The 22,451-nt window shown below is 42.2% G+C and overlaps 2 protein-coding genes across 6 annotated transcripts; one reads left to right on the forward strand and one right to left on the reverse strand.

Moving 5' to 3' along the window:
- The first annotated feature begins 26 nt into the window (after positions 1-26).
- Positions 27-19,656, forward strand: LOC112243690 (zinc finger protein ZFAT). Of its 5 annotated transcripts, none has more exons than XM_042315050.1 (17): positions 27-306; positions 1,180-1,386; positions 1,954-2,235; positions 7,553-7,735; positions 8,552-8,699; positions 9,020-9,383; positions 9,487-10,765; positions 10,942-11,174; positions 11,313-11,397; positions 11,645-11,794; positions 14,440-14,613; positions 15,703-15,791; positions 16,001-16,139; positions 17,862-17,986; positions 18,093-18,213; positions 18,364-18,509; positions 18,688-19,656. In XM_042315050.1, exons 1-17 carry the CDS (start codon positions 27-29, stop codon positions 18,910-18,912), a joined length of 4,230 nt encoding a protein of 1,409 aa, XP_042170984.1. In that variant the 3' UTR covers positions 18,913-19,656. The 5 variants fall into 5 exon arrangements, with proteins under 5 accessions (XP_042170984.1, XP_042170985.1, XP_042170987.1 ...); XM_042315051.1 differs by having other exon boundaries at positions 1,180-1,344; XM_042315053.1 differs by having other exon boundaries at positions 157-306; positions 1,242-1,386.
- On the reverse strand, positions 19,657-22,296 carry rbfa (ribosome binding factor A). Its single transcript, XM_042315057.1, has 7 exons — positions 21,817-22,296; positions 21,550-21,580; positions 21,218-21,388; positions 20,814-20,926; positions 20,533-20,617; positions 20,392-20,441; positions 19,657-20,305 (listed from the first exon to the last, which is right to left on the reverse strand). The coding sequence occupies exons 1-7, from the start codon at positions 22,059-22,061 to the stop codon at positions 19,933-19,935; spliced, it is 1,068 nt and encodes a 355-aa protein (XP_042170991.1). The 5' UTR covers positions 22,062-22,296; the 3' UTR covers positions 19,657-19,932.
- Positions 22,297-22,451: the final 155 nt, after the last annotated feature.

A 22,451-nucleotide genomic window follows, 5' to 3' on the forward strand; every position in this document is an offset into this window, starting at 1 on the left:
AGGAGAGTACTGTCCTATTCAAAAGAATGGAGTGGAAACCTTTTACAAATGTATCAAGGGTAGAGTATGCCTTCTGGTCATCCCAGCCACTGGGGGAGAACATCCCAAACCAGCCTGCTTTTCTCTCCACAGGAAGACTTTATCCGCCATATTTGTTGTCGCAGATTCGCCAGAAACCTTCCTCAAAACAAATAAAAATACGATTTTCAATTACTTATTCAATAAGTAATGTAGATATAAATAAATGTACATGTAACTCTTGGGGTATTACGTTTTATTTTACAAACATGGCGACGTCAACTGCAGGTAAGTACTCGATTCGATTGTTTACCTTTTCGTACAGTACTATCTCGAGAAATAACATTTCTTAGCTAGGTAAAAGTAGCAAGCTAGCCAACAGATGTAGTCAAATTACTCATGTGAAGTTTATTCTATGCTAAAAGTGAGGCACATAATTACCGTGACCAGCCACAACATTGACAGCACATTTATTGCAGCTAAATGTTCGGCCTAAAGTTATTGGATTTAGTTTGTAAAGAAAGTATTTATCACGAAACTGTTCCTGTTTCTCCCAGGGTTTAGCTAGCTTTATTCATACTGCTGAGGAGTCAGGAGTTCAACCATCTTTGCTGTTGCAGTGGTAACTAAACCTGTCTGGAGAGCTACAGAGCAAACCAATAAACTATACTTCACTGACCTCATTCCATTTCTGTATTCCCAGCTTGTAGTTGCTAGGCTGGCTTGATCATGTAGGCCCTAGCTAGGGTTGAAATCAGTATTTTAACTGAAAGAAAGGTAGGTAGCTAGAGGAACAATATACAGTCCCTGACCAAAGAATGAGCCATGCAGAACGAACACTAAACACACGAGGAGACACACAAGCACAATGTAAAGGCCAATCCACTGCCAGCCTATTGAAAATATCTCATTTCCATTGAAGTAATTTAGCAGACACTCTTCTCCAGAGCGACTTACGTTTTCATTCTCTTCTTTTTCTTGCGTACTGGTCCCCGTGGAAATCGAACCCACAATTCTGGCGTTGCAAGCACCATGCTCTACCAACTGTCAATTAAACTGTCAATGTGTAATGATCTTATTATTGGGCCGTCAACCTTTTCCACAGTCAAATTTGTACATAAACACACATTAATCTTGGCCTGCCTGGCTGTTAATTCACAGGTGGGACTTCCTCCATCTTCATGTGTAAACTGTGCAACCTGTTCTCTCCACACCGAGCACAGCTCCTCTCCCATGTGTCTGAGAAGCACCACACAGAGGGGCTCAACCCTGATGACATCATTGTGGCCCTCATGCCATTGACAGCTCCACTGGAGAATGGTGGAGGTGAGCACCTCCTCAAAGCAACCAGAGATACTAATGGTGGAGGTGAGCACCTCTTCAAAGCAGACAGGGATACTAATAGTTGAGGTGAGCACCTCTTCAAAGCAGCCAGGGATACTAATAGTTGAGGTGAGCACCTCTTCAAAGCAACCAGGGATACTAAGGGTGGAGGTGGAGGTGAGCACCTCTTCAAAGCAGAAAGGGATACAAATGGTGGAGGTGAGCACCTCTTCAAAGCAACCAGGGATACAAATGGTGGAAGTGAGCACCTCTTCAAAGCAACCAGGGATACAAATGGTGGAAGTGAGCACCTCTTCAAAGCAGCCAGGGATACTAATGGTGGAGGTGAGAGACCTCTTCAAAGCAGCCAGGGATAATAGGGCATTGCAACAACCGACCGTATTATGGTGTTTCTTTGTTTTTCAACGATCTGAATAATTGGCTACTCAGTGCCTCGGTAGTCCTTCAAACATTTGTAGCAGATTGTAATCTGATTTTGACAGCTCTTTTTAATCCAGGACTAGGCTTAATTTGTGTCTGGGAAACCCGGCCCTATAGGTCTGTCTGTGTGTAATAGAGTGATTGATGGCAGTGATCATATTTCCCCCACAGATAGCCCTGTTAAGAGAAAACGAGGACGTCCTAAGGGCTCAACCAAGAAGATTGTAGCTGATGGGCCCATGACAGAGACTACTAGCCCCAACCAGAAAAAGCAGAAACAACAGACAGTAGAGGCCCAATCAGAAGCTGGGCCAGTGGACGAGGAAGAACCAGAGGACAACAATGCCCTGGACTGCAAGAAGTGCAACCGTGTGTTCGGCAACAGACGACAGATCATGAAACACATCTGCTTGATGGACCTCAGAGAGGATGAGGATCAGGAGGAGGACAACGGTATGTGTGAAGTCAACTGTTTTATGTCTGTTTAGAATAGATCGGAATAGAATAGTGCTTTATGGTCCATCTAGGGATACGTCCAAATGGCATCCTATTTCCTATATAGTTCACTACTTTTTACCAGGGCCCATACACGACATGGCCAAAGGTATGTGGACACCTGCTCATCAGACATCTCATTCCAAAATCATGGGAATTAATATGGAGTTAGTCCCCCCTTTTGCTGGTGTAACAGCCTCCACTCTTCTGGGAAGGCTTTCTACTAGATGTTGTTGGAACATTGCTGTGGGGACTTGCTTCCATTCAGCCACAAGATTGAGGTTGGGCGATTAGGCCTGGCTCGCAGTCTGCGTTCCAATTCATCCCAAAGGTGTTCGATGGGGTTGAGGTCAGGGCTTTTTGCAGACCAGTCAAGTTCTTCCACAACGATCTCGACAAACCATTTCTGTATGAAACTCTCTCTGTGTATGGGGGTATTGTAATGCTGAAACAGGAAAGAGTCTTCACCAAACTGTTGCCACAAAGTTGGAAGAATCATCTAGAATGTCATTGTATGCTGTAGCGTTAAGCTTTCCCTTCTCTGGAACTAAGGGGCCTAGCCCGAACCATGAAAAACAGCCCCAGACCATTATTCCTCCTCCACCAAACTTTACAGTTGGCACTATGCATTGGGGCAGGTAGTGTTCTCCTGGCATCCACCAAACCCAGATTTGTCCATCAGACTGCCAGATGGTGAAGCGTGATTCCACTGCTCCAGAGTCCAATGGTGGCGAGCTTTACACCACTCCAGCCGAGGCTTGGCATTGTGCATGCTTATGTGCGGCTGCTCGGCCATGGAAACCCATTTCATGAAGCTCCCGACGAACAGTTCTTGTGCTGACGTTGCTTCCAGAGGCAGTTTGGAACTCTGTAGTGAGTGTTGCAACAGAGGACAGGCAATTGTTTTACGTGCCACGCGCTTCAGCACTTGGCGGTCCCGTTCTGTGAGCTTGTGTGGCCTACCACTTTGCGTCTGAGTCGTTGTTGCTCCTAGACATTTCCACTACCCATTAAAAGCACTTACAGTTGACAGGGGCAGCTCTAAGCAGGGCAGAAATTATACAAACTGACTTGTTGGAAAGGTGGCATCCTATGACGGTGCCACGTTGAAAGTCACGGAGTTCATCAGTAAGGCTGCCAATGTCCAGCTATGGAGATTGCATGGATTGCATACACGCCCTTCCCGTCAAGCGTTCCACAGGGATGCTACCCCATGTTGACTCCAATGCTTCCCATAGTTGTGTCAAGTTGGCTGGATGTCCTTTGAGTGGTGGACCATTCTTGATACACACAGGAAACTGTTGAGCATGAAAAACCCAGCAGCGTTGCAGTTCTTGACACAATCTGGTGCTCCTGGCACCTACTACCATAACCCATTCAAAGGCACTTAAATCTTTTGTCTTGCCTATTCACCCTCTGAATGGCACACATACAAAATCCATGTCTCTGATTTAAGTGGATTTAGCAAGTGACATCAATAAGGGATCATAGCTTTCACCTGGATTCACCTGGTCAATCAATGTCATGGAAAGAGCTATATGTTCACCATCTAAATGTCTATATCAATATATTCACCATCTAAATGTCTATATCAATATGTTCACCATCTAAATGTCTATATCAATATATTCACCATCTAAATGTCTATATCAATATATTCACCATCTAAATGTCTATATCAATATATTCACCATCTAAATGTCTATATCTACCGTCTATATCTATACCATCTAAATGTCTATATCAATATATTCACCATCTAAATGTCTATATCAATATATTCACCATCTAAATGTCTATATCAATATATTCACCATCTAAATGTCTATATCAATATATTCACCATCTAAATGTCTATATCAATATATTCACCATCTAAATGTCTATATCAATATATTCACCATCTAAATGTCTATATCAATATATTCACCATCTAAATGTCTATATCAATATATTCACCATCTAAATGTCTATATCAATATATTCACCATCTAAATGTCTATATCAATATATTCACCATCTAAATGTCTATATCAATATATTCACCATCTAAATGTCTATATCAATATATTCACCATCTAAATGTCTATATCAATATATTCACCATCTAAATGTCTATATCAATATATTCACCATCTAAATGTCTATATCAATATATTCACCATCTAAATGTCTATATCAATATATTCACCATCTAAATGTCTATATCAATATATTCACCATCTAAATGTCTATATATTCACCATCACCATCTAAATGTCTATATCAATATATTCACCATCTAAATGTCTATATCAATATATTCACCATCTAAATGTCTATATCAATATATTCACCATCTAAATGTCTATATCAATATATCTCAATATATTCACCATCTAAATGTCTATATCAATACCATCTAAATGTCTATATCAATATATTCACCATCTAAATGTCTATATCAATATATTCACCATCTAAATGTCTATATCAATATGTTCACCATCTAAATGTCTATATCAATATATTCACCATCTAAATGTCTATATCAATACCATCTAAATGTCTATATCAATATATTCACCATCTAAATGTCTATATCAATATATTCACCATCTAAATGTCTATATCAATATATTCACCATCTAAATGTCTATATCAATATATTCACCATCTAAATGTCTATATCAATATATTCACCATCTAAATGTCTATATCAATATATTCACCATCTAAATGTCTATATCTATACCATCTAAATGTCTATATCAATATATTCACCATCTAAATGTCTATATCTATACCATCTAAATGTCTATATCTATACCATCTAAATGTCTATCTATATATTCACCATCTAAATGTCAATATATTATCTAAATCAATATATTCACCATCTAAATGTCTATATCAATATATTCACCATCTAAATGTCTATATCAATATATTCACCATCTAAATGTCTATATCAATATATTCTAAATGTCCATCTAAACCATCTAAATATCAATATATTCACCATCTAAATGTCTATATCAATATATTCACCATCTAAATGTCAATATATTCACCATCTAAATATCAATATATTCACCATCTAAATGTCTATATCAATATATTCACCATCTAAATGTCTATATCAATATATTCACCATCTAAATGTCTATATCAATATATTCACCATCTAAATGTCTATATCAATATATTCACCATCTAAATGTCTATATCAATATATTCACCATCTAAATGTCTATATCAATATATTCACCATCTAAATGTCTATATCAATATATTCACCATCTAAATGTCTATATCAATATATTCACCATCTAAATGTCTATATCAATATATTCACCATCTAAATGTCTATTCACCATCTAAATGTCTATATCAATATATTCACCATCTAAATGTCTATATCAATATATTCACCATCTAAATGTCTATATCAATATATTCACCATCTAAATGTCTAATATGTCTATATCTAAATGTCTATATCAATATATTACCATCTAAATGTCTATATCATATACCATCTAAATGTCTATATCAATATATTCACCATCTATATTCACCATCTAAATGTCTATATCAATATATTCACCATCTAAATGTCTATATCAATATATTCACCATCTAAATGTCTATATCAATATATTCACCATCTAAATGTCTATATCAATATATTCACCATCTAAATGTCTATATCAATATATTCACCATCTAAATGTCTATATCAATATATTCACCATCTAAATGTCTATATCAATATATTCACCATCTAAATGTCTATATCAATATATTCACCATCTAAATGTCTATATCAATATATTCACCATCTAAATGTCTATATCAATATATTCACCATCTAAATGTCTATATCAATATATTCACCATCTAAATGTCTATATCAATATATTCACCATCTAAATGTCTATATCAATATATTCACCATCTAAATGTCTATATCAATATATTCACCATCTAAATGTCTATATCAATATATTCACCATCTAAATGTCTATATCAATATATTCACCATCTAAATGTCTATATCAATATATTCACCATCTAAATGTCTATATCAATATATTCACCATCTAAATGTCTATATCAATATATTCACCATCTAAATGTCTATATCAATATATTCACCATCTAAATGTCTATATCAATATATTCACCATCTAAATGTCTATATCAATATATTCACCATCTAAATGTCTATATCAATATATTCACCATCTAAATGTCTATATCAATATATTCACCATCTAAATGTCTATATCAATATATTCACCATCTAAATGTCTATATCAATATATTCACCATCTAAATGTCTATATCAATATATTCACCATCTAAATGTCTATATCAATATATTCACCATCTAAATGTCTATATCAATATATTCACCATCTAAATGTCTATATCAATATATTCACCATCTAAATGTCTATATCAATATATTCACCATCTAAATGTCTATATCAATATGTTCACCATCTAAATGTCTATATCAATATATTCACCATCTAAATGTCTATATCAATATATTCACCATCTAAATGTCTATATCAATATATTCACCATCTAAATGTCTATATCAATATATTCACCATCTAAATCTAAATGTCTATATCATATATAAATGTCATCCATCTAAATGTCTATATCAATATATTCACCATCTAAATGTCTATATCAATATAATACCATCTAAATGTCTATATCAATATGTTCACCATCTAAATGTCTATATCAATATATACCATCTAAATGTCTATATCATATACCATCTAAATGTCTATATCAATATATTCACCATCTAAATGTCTATATCAATATATTCACCATCTAAATGTCTATATATATTACATATCACCATCTAAATGTCTATGTTCACCATCTAAATGTCTATATCAATATATTCACCATCTAAATGTCTATATCAATATATTCACCATCTAAATGTCTATATCTATACCATCTAAATGTCTATATCAATATATTCACCATCTAAATGTCTATATCTATACCATCTAAATGTCTATATCTATACCATCTAAATGTCTATATCTATACCATCTAAATGTCTATATCTATACCATCTAAATGTCTATCTATATGTTCACCATCTAAATGCCTGTCCATATGTTCACCATCTAAATGCCTATATCTACCGTCTATATCTATACCATCTAAATGTCTATCTATATGTTCACCATCTAAATGTCTATCTGCTCTGTTTTATTGATTGATGCTTAGTTTTCATGATCTCTCCCCACAGACAAAGAGTTTGAGGCTCAACCTGGCGCAGCAGAAGGCAAAGAGGAGGATAGGGAGAGAAGCTCAAAGAGGCCACGGCCACTCCGCTCTGAGAGGGTTTCTCTTGTGAAGGAGCAGGAACCAGCAGGAGGCCCCAAGAACCCCATCATCAGTGTGGTTCTGACCGCTCATGAGGCACTTCCTGGTAAGTTACAACTACATTATCATCAATGTGGTTCTGACCGCTCACGAGGCACTTCCTGGTAAGTTACAACTACATTATCATCAGTGTGGTTCTGACCACTCATGAGGCACTTCCTGGTAAGTTACAACTACATTATCATCAGTGTGGTTCTGACCATTCATGAGGCACTTCCTGGTAAGTTACAACTACATTATCATCAGTGTGGTTCTGACCACTCATGAGGCACTTCCTGGTAAGTTACAACTACATTATCATCAGTGTGGTTCTGACCGCTCATGAGGCACTTCCTGGTAAGTTACAACTACATTATCATCAGTGTGGTTCTGACCACTCACGAGGCACTTCCTGGTAAGTTACAACTACATTATCATCCGTGTGGTTCTGACCACTCATGAGGCACTTCCTGGTAAGTTACAACTACATTATCATCAGTGTGGTTCTGACCACTCATGAGGCACTTCCTGGTAAGTTACAACTACATTATCATCCGTGTGGTTCTGACCGCTCATGAGGCACTTCCTGGTAAGCTACAACTATATTATGGATGCGCCCCAAATGGCACCCTACTACCTACATGGTGTTATACTTTTGACCAGGGCCCATAGGGAATAGGCTGTAGGGAATAGGGTGCCATTGGGGATGCACATGGATCAGATTTTATCCAGAAAAGTATAGATTCACAATGTTGCTGTTGGTACATTTTCAGAGTTTTATGTATGAAAAATCAGGAAAGTTTATAGTCTATGTATTCCCAATGACTTGTCTTTCTACCTAGGCTGTATAAACTTTTATCTGTCTTTGTATTTGTTTATTTAGGTGCGACAAGGATAGTGCCGATCGAGGCCACCCCGGCAGAGCCGGTTGCTCCAGCAGACACAGACCCTCAGGAGGCAGGACAGAAGAGAGGATTTCAGGAATATTCCATACAACAAGCTGCTTATGAAGTGCCATTAAAGTCAAACAGGTACAGACGTTTGGGTTGTACACCACGCAGCAGTTGAAGATAAAGTACTCAGATTGTATTGTGGCATTAATAAACATGATGATGTATTGAGTGAACTGAATCAATGTAGTCTACAGTATTATTAAGCATTGGGAAATGTCATAGTCTATATGAAACACTTTAATGGATGTGTCAACAACAGATTTCAGCATTGTCACTGTAGATACAAACATCATGTTTTTGCTATAGCTCAAATAGAATTTTGGCAAGTTATTTTGGAAAAAGAGCAACACATATTTGGTTCTACTGTATGTGTATTGCAACATCCCTTGTTCATACAGAATAGGACAGACCCAGTTGAAGATCTTCACCTGCGAATACTGCAACAAGGTCTTCAAGTTCCGCCACTCGTTGCAGGCCCATCTGCGAACCCACACCAACGAGAAACCCTTCAAGTGCCCACACTGTGACTACGCCAGTGCCATCAAAGCCAACCTCAGTGTTCACGTGCGCAAGCACACGGGAGAGAAGTTCAGCTGTGAACACTGCTCCTTCCAGTGCCTCAGCAAGGGCCACCTCAAGGTGCACGTGGAGAGAGTTCACCACAAGATCAAGCAGCACTGTCTCTTCTGCAAAAAGAAGTACTCTGATGTCAAGAACCTGCTGAAACACATGAGGGAGAGCCACGACCTAGAGGACAAGAAGGTGACGGACCTCTCTCTTTTAAAAAATCTATCATATGCCTTTATACTGTCTTTATTATGAGATCTTATTGATGTAGTTATTAATAACATGTATTATTATGAAGGTGAAGGACTCGTACCATGAGTATAGTCTACAGACCAGGGAAGGCAAGAGGCAGCTCCTCTACGACTGCCAGATCTGCGACCGCAAGTTCAAGAACGAGCTGGACCGCGACCGCCACATGATGGTTCACGGTAGCGAGAGGCCGTTCGGCTGCGAGCTGTGTGACCACGGCTGCACCAAGTTTCAGGCTCTCCAGGCTCACGTCCGTAAGCATCCCTTCCTCTACGTGTGTGCCGCCTGCCAGCAGAAGTTTGTCAGCTCTGTGCGGCTGAAGGCCCACCTGAAGGAGGCTCACCCAGAGTCAGAGGAGGCGGTTGGGTTCTCAGAGTCCATCAACAGCAGCTTCTGTCTGCTGGAGCCGGGGGATGACATCAAGAGAGAGATGCTGAGACAGGATGAGATCAGGATGGCTGAGGAGCTATCTCTACTCAACGCCCAGCAGGAGGAGGAGGAGGCCTTCGCTGGTGACCCCTCAGAGGAACAGGAGGAGGCCCTCGCTGGTGACCCCTCAGAGGAACAGGAGGAGGCCCTCGCTGGTGACCCCTCAGAGGAACAGGAGGAGGCCCTCGCTGGTGACCCCTCAGAGGAACAGGAGGAGGCCCTCGCTGGTGACCCCTCAGAGGAACAGGAGGAGGCCCTCGCTGGTGACCCCTCAGAGGAACAGGAGGAGGCCCTCGCTGGTGACCCCTCAGAGGAGCAGGGGGAGGGAGAGGAACAGGAGGAAGGACTGGGAGAGGGAGAGGAACAGGTGGTCCCTGATCCAGGGCCTGAGGAGACATGCGTGTTAAATCAACCTGCACAAGAGACTGAGACTCTACAAGACAGAACTGAGCCAATAAGTCCTGAACAAACCCAGACAGCAAGCAAAGGCACGACCCAGGAAGTAATCAGTGAGGAGAGACGTGACAAGACACTGATGGAGGAAGACAAGCCTCATGGGGAGAATAACGTCATTGTGGCTGAACAAGACACTTTGGTAGAGAGGCCTTCAGGCAAGGAGGAGTCAGTGGTGGGCCACCAGCAGCATCCAGAAGAAGACAAAGGTTCTTCATCAACATCACAAGGTCATGTTGAGGAGACTCTCCGGTCTTTGGTTCTGATTCAGGGGGAGGTCATAGGTCAAACAAACGCTTCAGCTGGCCCACAAGGAGAAGATGGCACAACGGAGGAGAGGAGCGCTTTCCAACAGATTCTAGATAAGTTGCAGAAAAGGCAGCTGAACATGGTTGTCTTTGACAGAATCCGAAAAGTATACGGGGACCTGGAATGTGAATACTGTGGTAAGAATATATCACACAAATATATTGACATAGAAAACCATTTTCTAGCAGTAGAAGTTGCATTTTTACAAGGGTTTGTAATTTCAGCTATTTCATCATTTCTTATGTGTTGGTAATTCATCTGTAAACCAGCTGTTTTTTTTTAAGCCACATGTTTTCTGTTGTTCCCTGTCTAGGAAAGCTCTTCTGGTACCAAGTGCACTACAACATGCATGTGCGTACTCACACAAAAGAGCATCTACATTACTGTACCCAGTGCAGCTATTCGTCCATCACCAAGAACTGTCTGAAGCGTCATCTGATCCAGAGACACAGTAACATCCTGCTCCAGTGCCCCATGGAACACTGTCAGTACTGCACACCTGACAAGTACAAGCTGCAGGCCCACCTCAAAACACACTTTGACAATGTGAGTCTGGGGCCCAAATGGAACCCTACTTTTGACCAGGGCCCATAGGGGTCACAATTATGATCATTATTACATTGAAATGTCTGTTTGTTGACGCTTGTGGATTCTTAACATCATCAATTTAATCCAATATTAAAGGAGAAGAAAAGCTTTGCTTGCCCTGTGTGTGAGGAAACGTTCACTGAAGATAAACTTAAGCATCATATCAAGAGCTTTCATCCAGGTAAGAGACCGGAACTAAGCCCACTCTTTGGTGTTCTAGTACAAGTGTTAATGATGTTTAAATCCAAAATATCATACCCATTTCCTGATTGGAGCCAGGCAGGAAGGTAAGTAAGCCTCGTCAGAGCCAGAACGGCCCATAGGGCAGGAGCCTATCCTGTTTCTGAATCTTCAGGCAGCTTTAATGTACATGTACAGCCCCTGGACAGGACGCTGGCTATGTAGGTAAAACCATCTCTTATCTGCAGATACGCCGATGAACACCATCTCCGAGGCGCTTGGGGTGCGGGTGCAGGTGAAGGGCTTGATCGGGAAGAGAGCGTCTAAGTGTCCTTACTGTGACAGCTACTTCATGAGGAACGGAGCTGATCTGCAGCAGCACATCTGGGCTCACCAAGGTAGGACAATCAAACTCATTAGGCTGCGTACCAAATGCCATCCTATTCCCTATAATGAGTTATACTGTTGGACTCTGAGGTGGCCCGAAGTGGTTTTCTACACATTTTAAAAGGCAATAGAAACTACCACATTTAACTTTTTAGAGGAACGTTTTGCTTGCAACGAATGTGATGTGTGCTTGTCTTATCGCTGTGATGTGTGCTTGTCTTGTCGCTGTGATGTGTGCTTGTCTTGTCGCTGTGATGTGTGCTTGTCTTGTCGCTGTGATGTGTGCTTGTCTTATCGCTGTGATGTGTGCTTGTCTTATCGCTGTGATGTGTGCTTGTCTTATCGCTGTGATGTGTGCTTGTCTTATCGCTGTGATGTGTGCTTGTCTTATCGCTGATGATGTGCTTGTCTTATCGCTGTGATGTGTGCTTGTCTTATCGCTGTGATGTGCTTGTCTTGTCTTGATGTGTGCTTGTCTTATCGCTGTGATGTGTGCTTGTCTTATCGCTGTGTGCTTGTCTTATCGCTGTGATGTGTGCTTGTCTTATCGCTGTGATGTGTGCTTGTCTTATCGCTGTGATGTGTGCTTGTCTTATCGCTGTGATGTGTGCTTGTGCTGTGTGCTTGTCGCTGTGATGTGTGCTTGTCTTGTCGCTGTGATGTGTGCTTGTCTTATCGCTGTGATGTGTGCTTGTCTTATCGCTGTGATGTGTGCTTGTCTTATCGCTGTGATGTGTGCTTGTCTTATCGCTGTGATGTGTGCTTGTCTTATCGCTGTGATGTGTGCTTGTCTTATCGCTGTGATGTGTGCTTGTCTTGTCGCTGTGATGTGTGCTTGTCTTATCGCTGTGATGTGTGCTTGTCTTATCGCTGTGATGTGTGCTTGTCTTGTCGCTGTGATGTGTGCTTGTCTTGTCGCTGTGATGTGTGCTTGTCTTGTCGCTGTGATGTGTGCTTGTTTTACCTACCTTAGTGCATTCAACTGACTGTAAATCACTCTGGATTAGAGTGTCTGCTAAATAACTACTGACTGTAAATCACTCTGGATTAGAGTGTCTGCTAAATAACTACTGACTGTAAATCACTCTGGATTAGAGTGTCTGCTAAATAACTACTGACTGTAAATCACTCTGGATAACAGTGTCTGTAAATCACTCTGGATTAGAGTGTCTGCTAAATAACTACTGACTGTAAATCCCTCTGGATTAGAGTGTCTGCTAAATGACTACTGACTGTAAATCACTCTGGATTAGAGTGTCTGCTAAATAACTACTGACTGTAAATCACTCTGGATTAGTGTGTCTGCTAAATAACTACTGACTGTAAATCACTCTGCATTAGAGTCTCTGCTAAGTAACTACTGACTGTAAATCACTCTGGATTAGAGTCTCTGCTAAATAACTACTGACTGTAAATCACTCTGGATTAGAGTGTAAATCACTCTGGATTAGAGTCTCTGCTAAATAACTACTGACTGTAAATCACTCTGGATTAGAGTCTCTGCTAAATAACTACTGACTGTATTAATGCTAAATAACTACTGACTGTAAATCCCTCTGGATTAGAGTCTCTGCTAAATAACTACTGACTGTAAATCACTCTGGATTAGAGTGTCTGCTAAATAACTACTGACTGTAAAATTAAGTCTCTGCTAAATAACTACTGACTGTAAATGACTGGATTGTGTCTGCTAAATAACTACTGACTGTAAATCCCTCTGGATTAGAGTCTCTGCTAAATAACTACTGACTGTAAATCCCTCTGGATTAGAGTCTCTGCTAAATAACTACTGACTGTAAGTAAATCCCTCTGGATTAGAGTGTCTGCTAAATAACTACTGACTGTAAATCACTCTGGATTAGAGTGTCTGCTAAATAACTACTGACTGTAAATCCCTCTAGTGTCTGCTAAATAACTACTGACTGTAAATCACTCTGGATTAGAGTGTCTGCTAAATAACTACTGACTGTAAATCCCTCTACTGACTGTAAATCCCTCTGGATTAGAGCTAAATAACTACTGTCTCTGCTAAAAATGCTAAATAACTACTGACTGTAAATCCCTCTGGATTAGAGTGTCTGCTAAATAACTACTGACTGTAAATCCCTCTGGATTAGAGTGTCTGCTAAATAACTACTGACTGTAAATCACTCTGGATTAGAGTGTCTGCTAAATAACTACTGACTGTGTATTAAGTCTCTCCTACTGACTGATTAAGTCTGATTAGAGTGTGCTCTGACTGTAAATAACTACTGACTGTAAATAACTACTGACTGTGGATTAGAGTGTCTGCTAAATAACTACTGACTGTAAATCCCTCCTCTGGATTAGACTGTCTCTGATTAGAGTAAATAACTACTGACTGTAAATCACTCTGGATTAGAGTCTCTGCTAAATAACTACTGACTGTAAATCACTCTGGATTAGAGTCTCTGCTAAATAACTACTGACTGTAAATCACTCTGGATTAGAGTCTCTGCTAAATAACTACTGACTGTAAATCCCTCTGGATTAGAGTCTCTGCTAAATAACTACTGACTGTAAATCACTCTGGATTAGAGTCTCTGCTAAATAACTACTGACTGTAAATCCCTCTGGATTAGAGTCTCTGCTAAATGACCAACATGTAAAAGCCACTGTATCTCTTCCCTGTTAGGAGTGAAGCCCTTCAAGTGTTCCCTGTGTGACTACGCCAGCCGCAGTAAGAGCAACCTGAAGGCCCACATGAGCAGACACACCACGGAGAAGACACACCTGTGTGACATGTGTGGCAAGAAGTTCAAGTCCAAGGTCACTCTGAAGAGCCACAAGCTGATGCACACAGAGGACGGTGAGAGAAAACCCACAAACGCTTTGAGATCTAGGATGAGTCCCAAATGGTACGCTATTCCCTATATAGTGCACTACTTTAGACCTGGTCAGAGTTCCTGGTCAAAAGTAGTGCACTATATAGCGCTCTGGTCAATATTAGTGCACTATATAGGGCTCTGGTCAATATTAGTGCATTACATATGGAATAGGGAGCCATTTGGGATCTAGTGTGGGCAGTTAACATTTAAGTATTTTACCTCTGACTGTACTAACCAGCAGGTGAGTCTGTCTCTGTCCCTCCATACTGTAGGGTTAGGCATGTCCCTCCATACTGTAGGGTTCGGTATGTCCCTCCATACTGTAGGGTTAGGTATGTCCCTCCATACTGTAGGGTTAGGTATGTCCCTCCATACTGTAGGGTTAGGTATGTCCCTCCATACTGTAGGGTTAGGTATGTCCCTCCATACTGTAGGGTTAGGTATGTACCTCCATACTGTAGGGTTAGGTATGTCCCTCCATACTGTAGGGTTAGGTATGTACCTCCATACTGTAGGGTTACTGTAGGGTTAGGTATGTCCCTCCATACTGTAGGGTTAGGTATGTCCCTCCATACTGTAGGGTTAGGTATGTCCCTCCATACTGTAGGGTTAGGTATGTACCTCCATACTGTAGGGTTACTGTAGGGTTAGGTATGTCCCTCCATACTGTAGGGTTAGGTATGTCCCTCCATACTGTAGGGTTACTGTAGGGTTAGGTATGTCCCTCCATACTGTAGGGTTAGGTATGTCCCTCCATACTGTAGGGTTAGGTATGTCCCTCCATACTGTAGGGTTAGGTATGTCCCTCCATACTGTAGGGTTTAGGGTATGTATTCCCTCCATACTGTAGGGTTACTGTAGGGTTAGGTATGTCCCTCCATACTGTAGGGTTAGGTATGTACCTCCATACTGTAGGGTTAGGTATGTCCCTCCATACTGTAGGGTTAGGTATGTCCCTCCATACTGTAGGGTTAGGTATGTCCCTCCATACTGTAGGGTTAGTTATGTACAGAGTGTGATTACAGCGCTGATGAGTATTGTCATCCTGTCTCTGTCCCTCCATACTGTAGGCAAGCAGTTCCAATGTACAGAGTGTGATTACAGCGCTGCACAGAAACCTCTACTGGTACGACACATGGAGCAGCACGCCTCTTTCAAGGTAGTCCGAAGAGGGCCGTCTCTCTATATAAAGCTTTTATAATACAGTCACTAGCATCAATGTATCAACACCAGCCTCTAACAGGTTCAACTTCCACTACCATGAAATACATTTGGACAGCTTAAGGGAGCAGCACAATGTTCCCTCAGAAAAAAAAGGACCCTTTCTAGTCTTCATTATTGCAGCCAATTGAAATGTGTTTTCCACAGCCCTACCGCTGCGGCCACTGTCACTACTCCTGTAACATAGCAGGACCCCTGAAGAGACATTACAGCAAGAAGCACCCCAACCAGGAGTACTGTAACGCAGGGCCTGGGCCAGCCACCTCTGAGGCTGTGGAGCAGCAAGGTGAGTGGCTCAGCAGAGACACACCGATCTCTGTGTCTCATACTGTACCAACCAGGAGTACTGTAACGCAGGGCCTGGGCCAGCCACCTCTGAGGCTGTGGAGCAGCAAGGTGAGTCGCTCAGCAGAGACACACCGATCTCTGTGTCTCATACTGTACCAACCAGGAGTACTGTAACGCAGGGCCTGGGCCAGCCACCTCTGAGGCTGTGGAGCAGCAAGGTGAGTCGCTCAGCAGAGACACACCGATCTCTGTGTCTCATACTGTACCAACCAGGAGTACTGTAACGCAGGGCCTGGGCCAGCCACCACTGAGGCTGTGGAGCAGCAAGGTGAGTGGCTCAGCAGAGACACACCGATCTCTGTGTCTCATACTGTACCAACCAGGAGTACTGTAACGCAGGGCCTGGGCCAGCCACCACTGAGGCTGTGGAGCAGCAAGGTGAGTGGCTCAGCAGAGACACACTTAGCAGACACTCTTATCCAGAAAGACTCAGTCAATGTATTCAACTAAGTTTAAGGGAGAAACAAGTATTGTTGTCTCTACCTTCTTGCCCATTGTGCTGTTGTCTGTGCCCAATCATGTTTCTACCCTGTTTTGTGTTGCTGCCTCGCTATGTTGTCGTCTTAGGTCTCTCTTTATGTCGTGGTGTGTTTTGTCCTATATATATATATATATATTTTCTTTTTCAATCCCAGCCACCGTCCCCGCAGGAGGTATTTTGCCTTTTGCTAGGCCGTCAGTGTAAATAAGAATGTGTTCTTAACTGACTTGCCTAGTTAAATTTTAAAAAAAATCAGTCATGTCAGTTCCAGTAGACCCATCTCCAAAATAAAACCTGGAATCAGTCTTTACTCAGTAGAACAGAGGACATGGAATCAGTCTTTACTCAGTAGAACAGAGGACATGGAATCAGTCTTTACTCAGTAGAACAGAGGACCTGGAATCAGTCTTTACTCAGTAGAACAGAGGACATGGAATCAGTCTTTACTCAGTAGAACAGAGGACATGGAATCAGTCTTTACTCAGTAGAACAGAGGACCTGGAATCAGTCTTTACTCAGTAGAACAGAGGACATGGAATCAGTCTTTACTCAGTAGAACAGAGGACCTGGAATCAGTCTTTAAAGTGTCCCATATCTCTAGGTGGAGTGAAGTGTCCTGTATCTCTAGGTGGAGTGAAGTGTCCTGTATCTCTAGGTGGAGTGAAGTGTCCTGTGTGTGACTATGTCCTATATCTCTAGGGGGAGTGAAGTGTCCTGTGTGTGACTATGTCCTATATCTCTAGGTGGAGTGAAGTGTCCTGTGTGTGACTATGTCCTATATCTCTAGGGGGAGTGAAGTGTCCTGTGTGTGACTGTCCTATATCTCCAGGTGGAGTGAAGTGTCCTGTGTGTGACTGTCCTATATCTCCAGGTGGAGTGAAGTGTCCTGTGTGTGACTATGTCCTATATCTCTAGGTGGAGTGAAGTGTCCTGTGTGTGACTATGTCCTATATCTCCAGGTGGAGTGAAGTGTCCTGTGTGTGACTATGTCCTATATCTCTAGGGGGAGTGAAGTGTCCTGTGTGTGACTATGTCCTATATCTCTAGGTGGAGTGAAGTGTCCTGTGTGTGACTATGTCCTATATCTCCAGGTGGAGTGAAGTGTCCTGTGTGTGACTATGTCCTATATCTCTAGGTGGAGTGAAGTGTCCTGTGTGTGACTATGTCCTATATCTCTAGGTGGAGTGAAGTGTCCTGTGTGTGACTATGTGTACGGTACCAAGTGGGAGATGAACAGACACCTGAAGAACAAGCATGGCCTCAAAGTGATTCAGAGTGACGTGCTTGGTCTCAACCAATGGGAGGTAAGGTTTCATACTCTCCTATATATATATATATATATATATATGATGGTCAATATTAAGATGTTTTTCTATGTCTAGACACCATGTTGTGTGTGTGTGTTCTGAGGTGGTGGAGCAGTCGGTGGAGGAGCCCCTTACCCAGTACCTCCACATCACTGAGACAGAGGACCCTCAGGGGACCGAAGCTGCCGTGTCGGCCCTCCAGGATCTCAGGTTCACAGAGAACGGTTAGGACAAGTTAGCCTGATCCCAGATCTGTTTGTACTCTTGCCAACACCATTTGGCTCCTTGTTAAGCCACATACAACAGAGTGACAAAGAGTTGATATATCCTTGGTTTCCCTCACTGTGTTTAATGTCTTGGAATGCTCTGCTTAGGGGTGGTGGCGACCACCACAGAAGGGCTGGATCCCACAACGGTTAACATCCTGCAGCAGATCATTGAGCTGGGGGCAGAGTCTAATGATGCCACAGCAGCCTCTATGGTGGCCATGGTCCCTGGCAGAGTGACCGTGGTGGAGCAGGTAAGAGCAGTGTACTGTAAAAGGGAATAGGGTGCCAATAGTGCACTACTTTTGACCAGGGCCCTCTGGTCAAACTTAGTGCACTATAAAAGGGAATATGGTGCTTGGGCCCTTGTCAATAGGGAATATGTTGCCATTTAGGACATACCACTCCAATCCTCTTTCCACCATCTTCCAGGTGGCTGAGGAGGAGCAGGGGAGCCACACTGTGATGATCCAGGACCCCTTCCAGCAGGCAGCCTCCATGGGGATGGGTGAGGAGCACCATCTGGTGGTGTCATCTGATGATGTGGAGGGCATGGAGACGGTCACCGTGTACACTCAGGGAGAGGACGCCTCCCAGTTCATCGTCTATGTCCAAGAGGCTGTGCAGACCGAGGAGCATACTGTGGAATCTATCTGAGCGTTGGTGCAGGCATGGAGGAGCAGTCAACAGTTTCATCCCGGGTCATTCAGTAGGTGGAAGACATTTTTAACACGGGGAGATATTACCTGAACTTGTCCAATTAGAACACAGATTTGCATTGTTCCGTTGCTAGACATTTTTCTACAGTGTGCCCTATTGAACTCCACCCTGGCTTGCTCTATGAAACCCACAACCAATCTCCAATGGCTTTGATTGGAATAACATAGTGGCTTGAAATGTATCATTTCATCGCTTATACCTTTTCTCTGTGATTAGCATATTCTTACGTTAATTCAACTTAATATAGCAAAGGCTTTTCTTAGAAAACAAGATTTTGGAATGTACTTTTTATACAAGGGGATAATTCAAATATTCATGGCGGGATTCAATCTGTACTGCAGTGGACAATGAGCCTTTGAAAGGCTTCGTTACCGCGTTCACAGAGATCACATTCAAGGCAAACGCTACAGAGGACGCCTTAAATCGGAAATGACCCTTTTAAAATATCAAGAGCCTTTTCAGATTGCATCTCGGCCTTTTATTTAACTTACAACAGTTGCAGTTTTTGCATGATGTGCCTTTAATGTTTACAACGGATCATTTACAGGACTGGATTCTTTATAGGACTAGATTGGTGATCATGTTTTTCTATATACACCCCCCCCCATCCTGTTGACTAATATTTCTACACCTATTGGAATGGTGGTCAATGAACAATTAAACGTATCATGACAAACTCAATACCTTGAAAGTGTTTATTGACATAAACAATACAGCCATGTCTGATCTCTGGTGTAAAACTACCAAAACACACATGTAAGGAGAGGGGATCTCCAGAACACTGGTCATTCATGTTGCCTTCCAATGCTCCTCGGAAGTGAGAAATACAAGGTTCCGATGGCGAAACAAACCACTTGGAATGACTCTCCCAAGTTGGACTTCCGAATAGGAAAGTCTGTGATGGAGATGATAGTTGTGATGTTTCGTCACTGACATTTCACCTTTTCAACTAAGGATCTAGGACTTCCTGCTCTCCTCAGCCATGAGTTCTCGGACCTGGTCGTCTTCCTGGCTGAATGCCCGGCCGTCGTCCTCCTCCCTCTCCTGACCCTGGCTGTGCCTGGACAGAAGGTACTCCTTAGGAGTGATGTCATCATCAACGGGCCGTTTAGACTTCTTCTTCTTCTCCATTATCTTCTGCTTCCTGTACTCTGCCAGCACCTCCAGCTGCTGCATTGTGAGCTCTGGTGCCAGGGTGTTTGAGGTAGTGTCTTTGACCCTCAGTTTGTAGTCCAGGATCTGTTTGTTGAGAGCGTCGTGGTCAACCCCGAACAGCACAGGTTTTTTAGATGTGGTGGGCTGTCCTGATTCCACTACATGTAGTTGTTCTCTGGAAGAAATTAGATGTATTAAGTCATCTTCAAAAATTACCTGACTGTATTTACTATTTGTGCCCCAGTCATCAGACTTTCTCACCCCAGTCCATCTTCAGGACCAAAGTCAGCCATCTTGAGTAGGTTTTCAACCTAACAACAGCACAAGCACAAAGTCCATCAGCAGTCTGTCATAAAATGTTGAATATTGTTTGTGTTCTAATGAATATGAAATGGCAATTACCTCAGACATGGCTGCGTACTGTTTATCCTTTATGAAAACCAAAGGAGGGACACCACCAAGGGTTTGATGAGCCATAATGAGGTACCTGTTAACAACAGAACAGCACAGGGGTTCTCTCTAACATCATCCTGATACAACCTAGTCTGAAGTGTCAGTCTCTGTGCTATCCTGCCAACTCCTTGACATGGACCGTTGGCAAGAACACATAGATCTGGAACCAGGCTAGAAACAATCACCACAGAAAGAGAAGAGTACTGCTATTTTCCTGAGAGAGTGCTTACCTTATACGAGGGCTGCTCTTGTCCAGTGCTTGCTGAATCTGGTCATCCCTCTCTGACACACCACTGGTTTTCCAATAGACCCGGCAACTAGAGAAGTCTGCAGGCAGTGACACCTGATGTGACACACGCGCAATATTATAAAAACTCAAAACGGAAGGACTTTGGCGCCGTCCAGGCAGTGCTGAGAGGGATAGACTGTACACAATACTAGCACCAATTTTATGAAGCTACTTTGCATTACCAAAATGTCATTGAATATTTCAGTCCAAGCTGAAGTACTTCCTAGCCTAGTCCCAGATTGTGCTCAATGCTGCTGTCATTGTCCAGCCAAACATGACAATGAGTGACAGGGAGTTGGCATGATTGCACAAACACACCGGGCACTCAGGCTAGGTTATTCCTACCCTTGAGATGTCCACACTGTAGTTGTAGACCTCATAGTTGACTTCGGGGGAACTCAGTAGATCAGTGATGGCCTTGTACAGGATGGAGTTGAGGACTCTGGTGCGCATGTTGTCCTCTTGGCTTCGTTTCTTAGGTGGCTTCAGAGCACTGAGCTGACTGGACGGTGGCCCCTGTCAGAATTACACAAAGGTTAAGGTGTGAAACCAGATACAGCAAGCCTGAGTGCCAGTCTGTTTCTACTGTCTTGACAACTCCTAACTCCTAGATCAGGGACCAGGCTGAGAATAAGCATAATTACAATCTAAATCATGACATGAGACTGTGTACCAACCTGGGGCGGTGTTTCATACCAGAGCTTCTTCCTGTTGAAGACATGCAATGAAGAAAACGTTACTCAAGTCATAGCAGAAGAGGAGCCTGATACCTGATCCGTTTGTGCTCATGCTAACAACTTGTTATTGTCGAGCCAAACATGCTTGGCGTGACAAGGATTTGACATGACGGCTCAAACAGCCTAAACAGGCTAGCAAGACATGATGAATCAAATCAGACAACTCAGGGCTTGCTACCAAAACGTCAAACCATAACGTTCTCTTACTTTGTTTTGTTGACAAACTTCCTCAACAGGTTTTTACCAGCACACTTGGAAGAAGTGTGAAAATCTCTTCTGTCATGACAAACTGATGAGACGGAACGGCGCTCGCGGTTCAAATGATGGACTCGATGCTGAGGATCAAGTCCGACACTGCCGCTGGTCCGTTTCCTCATAGCCATACAACTGCTCGCGTAATGCTGAAGAACTAGACATTGTTTTACTCTTGAGTATGTATTAATTCCAAACATAATTAATTTGTTACTCAAACCTTTAAAAAAAATGTTCTTCGGTCGCACACCAGCATGTATATAAACATCACTCTGCACAACTAGTAATGTCTGTCTGAAGAATGGGTTAAGGCAGAAGCAATCGTTGTCAAAGCGACTTCTTGTTTGGTATTGTGGCAAACAAATGTAATAGGTGTAGGCCGCCACCTACTGTATTGGCTGTGTATCCGCCTACTATTCTGCAGTATGTATTCAATACACTTTGTGAAACAATTACCCTACCATCTAACCCTGCACCCATTAAAACCTCACCACTACTCCACTACTTTAGCCCGATCTAAACCTACTCCAGGCCAGCAGCCTGGGACACTATCGTTCAAAATATCTTGTAAGTCTACTGCAGTAAAATGC

The sequence above is a fragment of the Oncorhynchus tshawytscha genome, unplaced genomic scaffold (assembly GCF_018296145.1).
Source record: "Oncorhynchus tshawytscha isolate Ot180627B unplaced genomic scaffold, Otsh_v2.0 Un_contig_5612_pilon_pilon, whole genome shotgun sequence".
Taxonomy (NCBI): domain Eukaryota; kingdom Metazoa; phylum Chordata; class Actinopteri; order Salmoniformes; family Salmonidae; genus Oncorhynchus; species Oncorhynchus tshawytscha.

Bases quoted from the DNA above. Each gene is read 5' to 3' on its own strand.
- rbfa (XM_042315057.1), bottom strand. From the start codon at position 22,061: ATGTTTGGAATTAATACATACTCAAGAGTAAAACAATGTCTAGTTCTT. The intron at 21,389-21,549 runs GTTGGTACACAG...TAATTCTGACAG, and splicing joins GGTATGAAACACCGCCCCAG to GGGCCACCGTCCAGTCAGCT. The intron at 20,618-20,813 runs GTAAGCACTCTC...TGTTGTTAACAG, and splicing joins AAGAGCAGCCCTCGTATAAG to GTACCTCATTATGGCTCATC.
- LOC112243690 (XM_042315050.1), top strand. From the start codon at position 27: ATGGAGTGGAAACCTTTTACAAATGTATCAAGGGTAGAGTATGCCTTC. The intron at 11,795-14,439 runs GTAGGACAATCA...CTTCCCTGTTAG, and splicing joins GCACATCTGGGCTCACCAAG to GAGTGAAGCCCTTCAAGTGT. The intron at 18,214-18,363 runs GTTAGGACAAGT...TGCTCTGCTTAG, and splicing joins TCTCAGGTTCACAGAGAACG to GGGTGGTGGCGACCACCACA.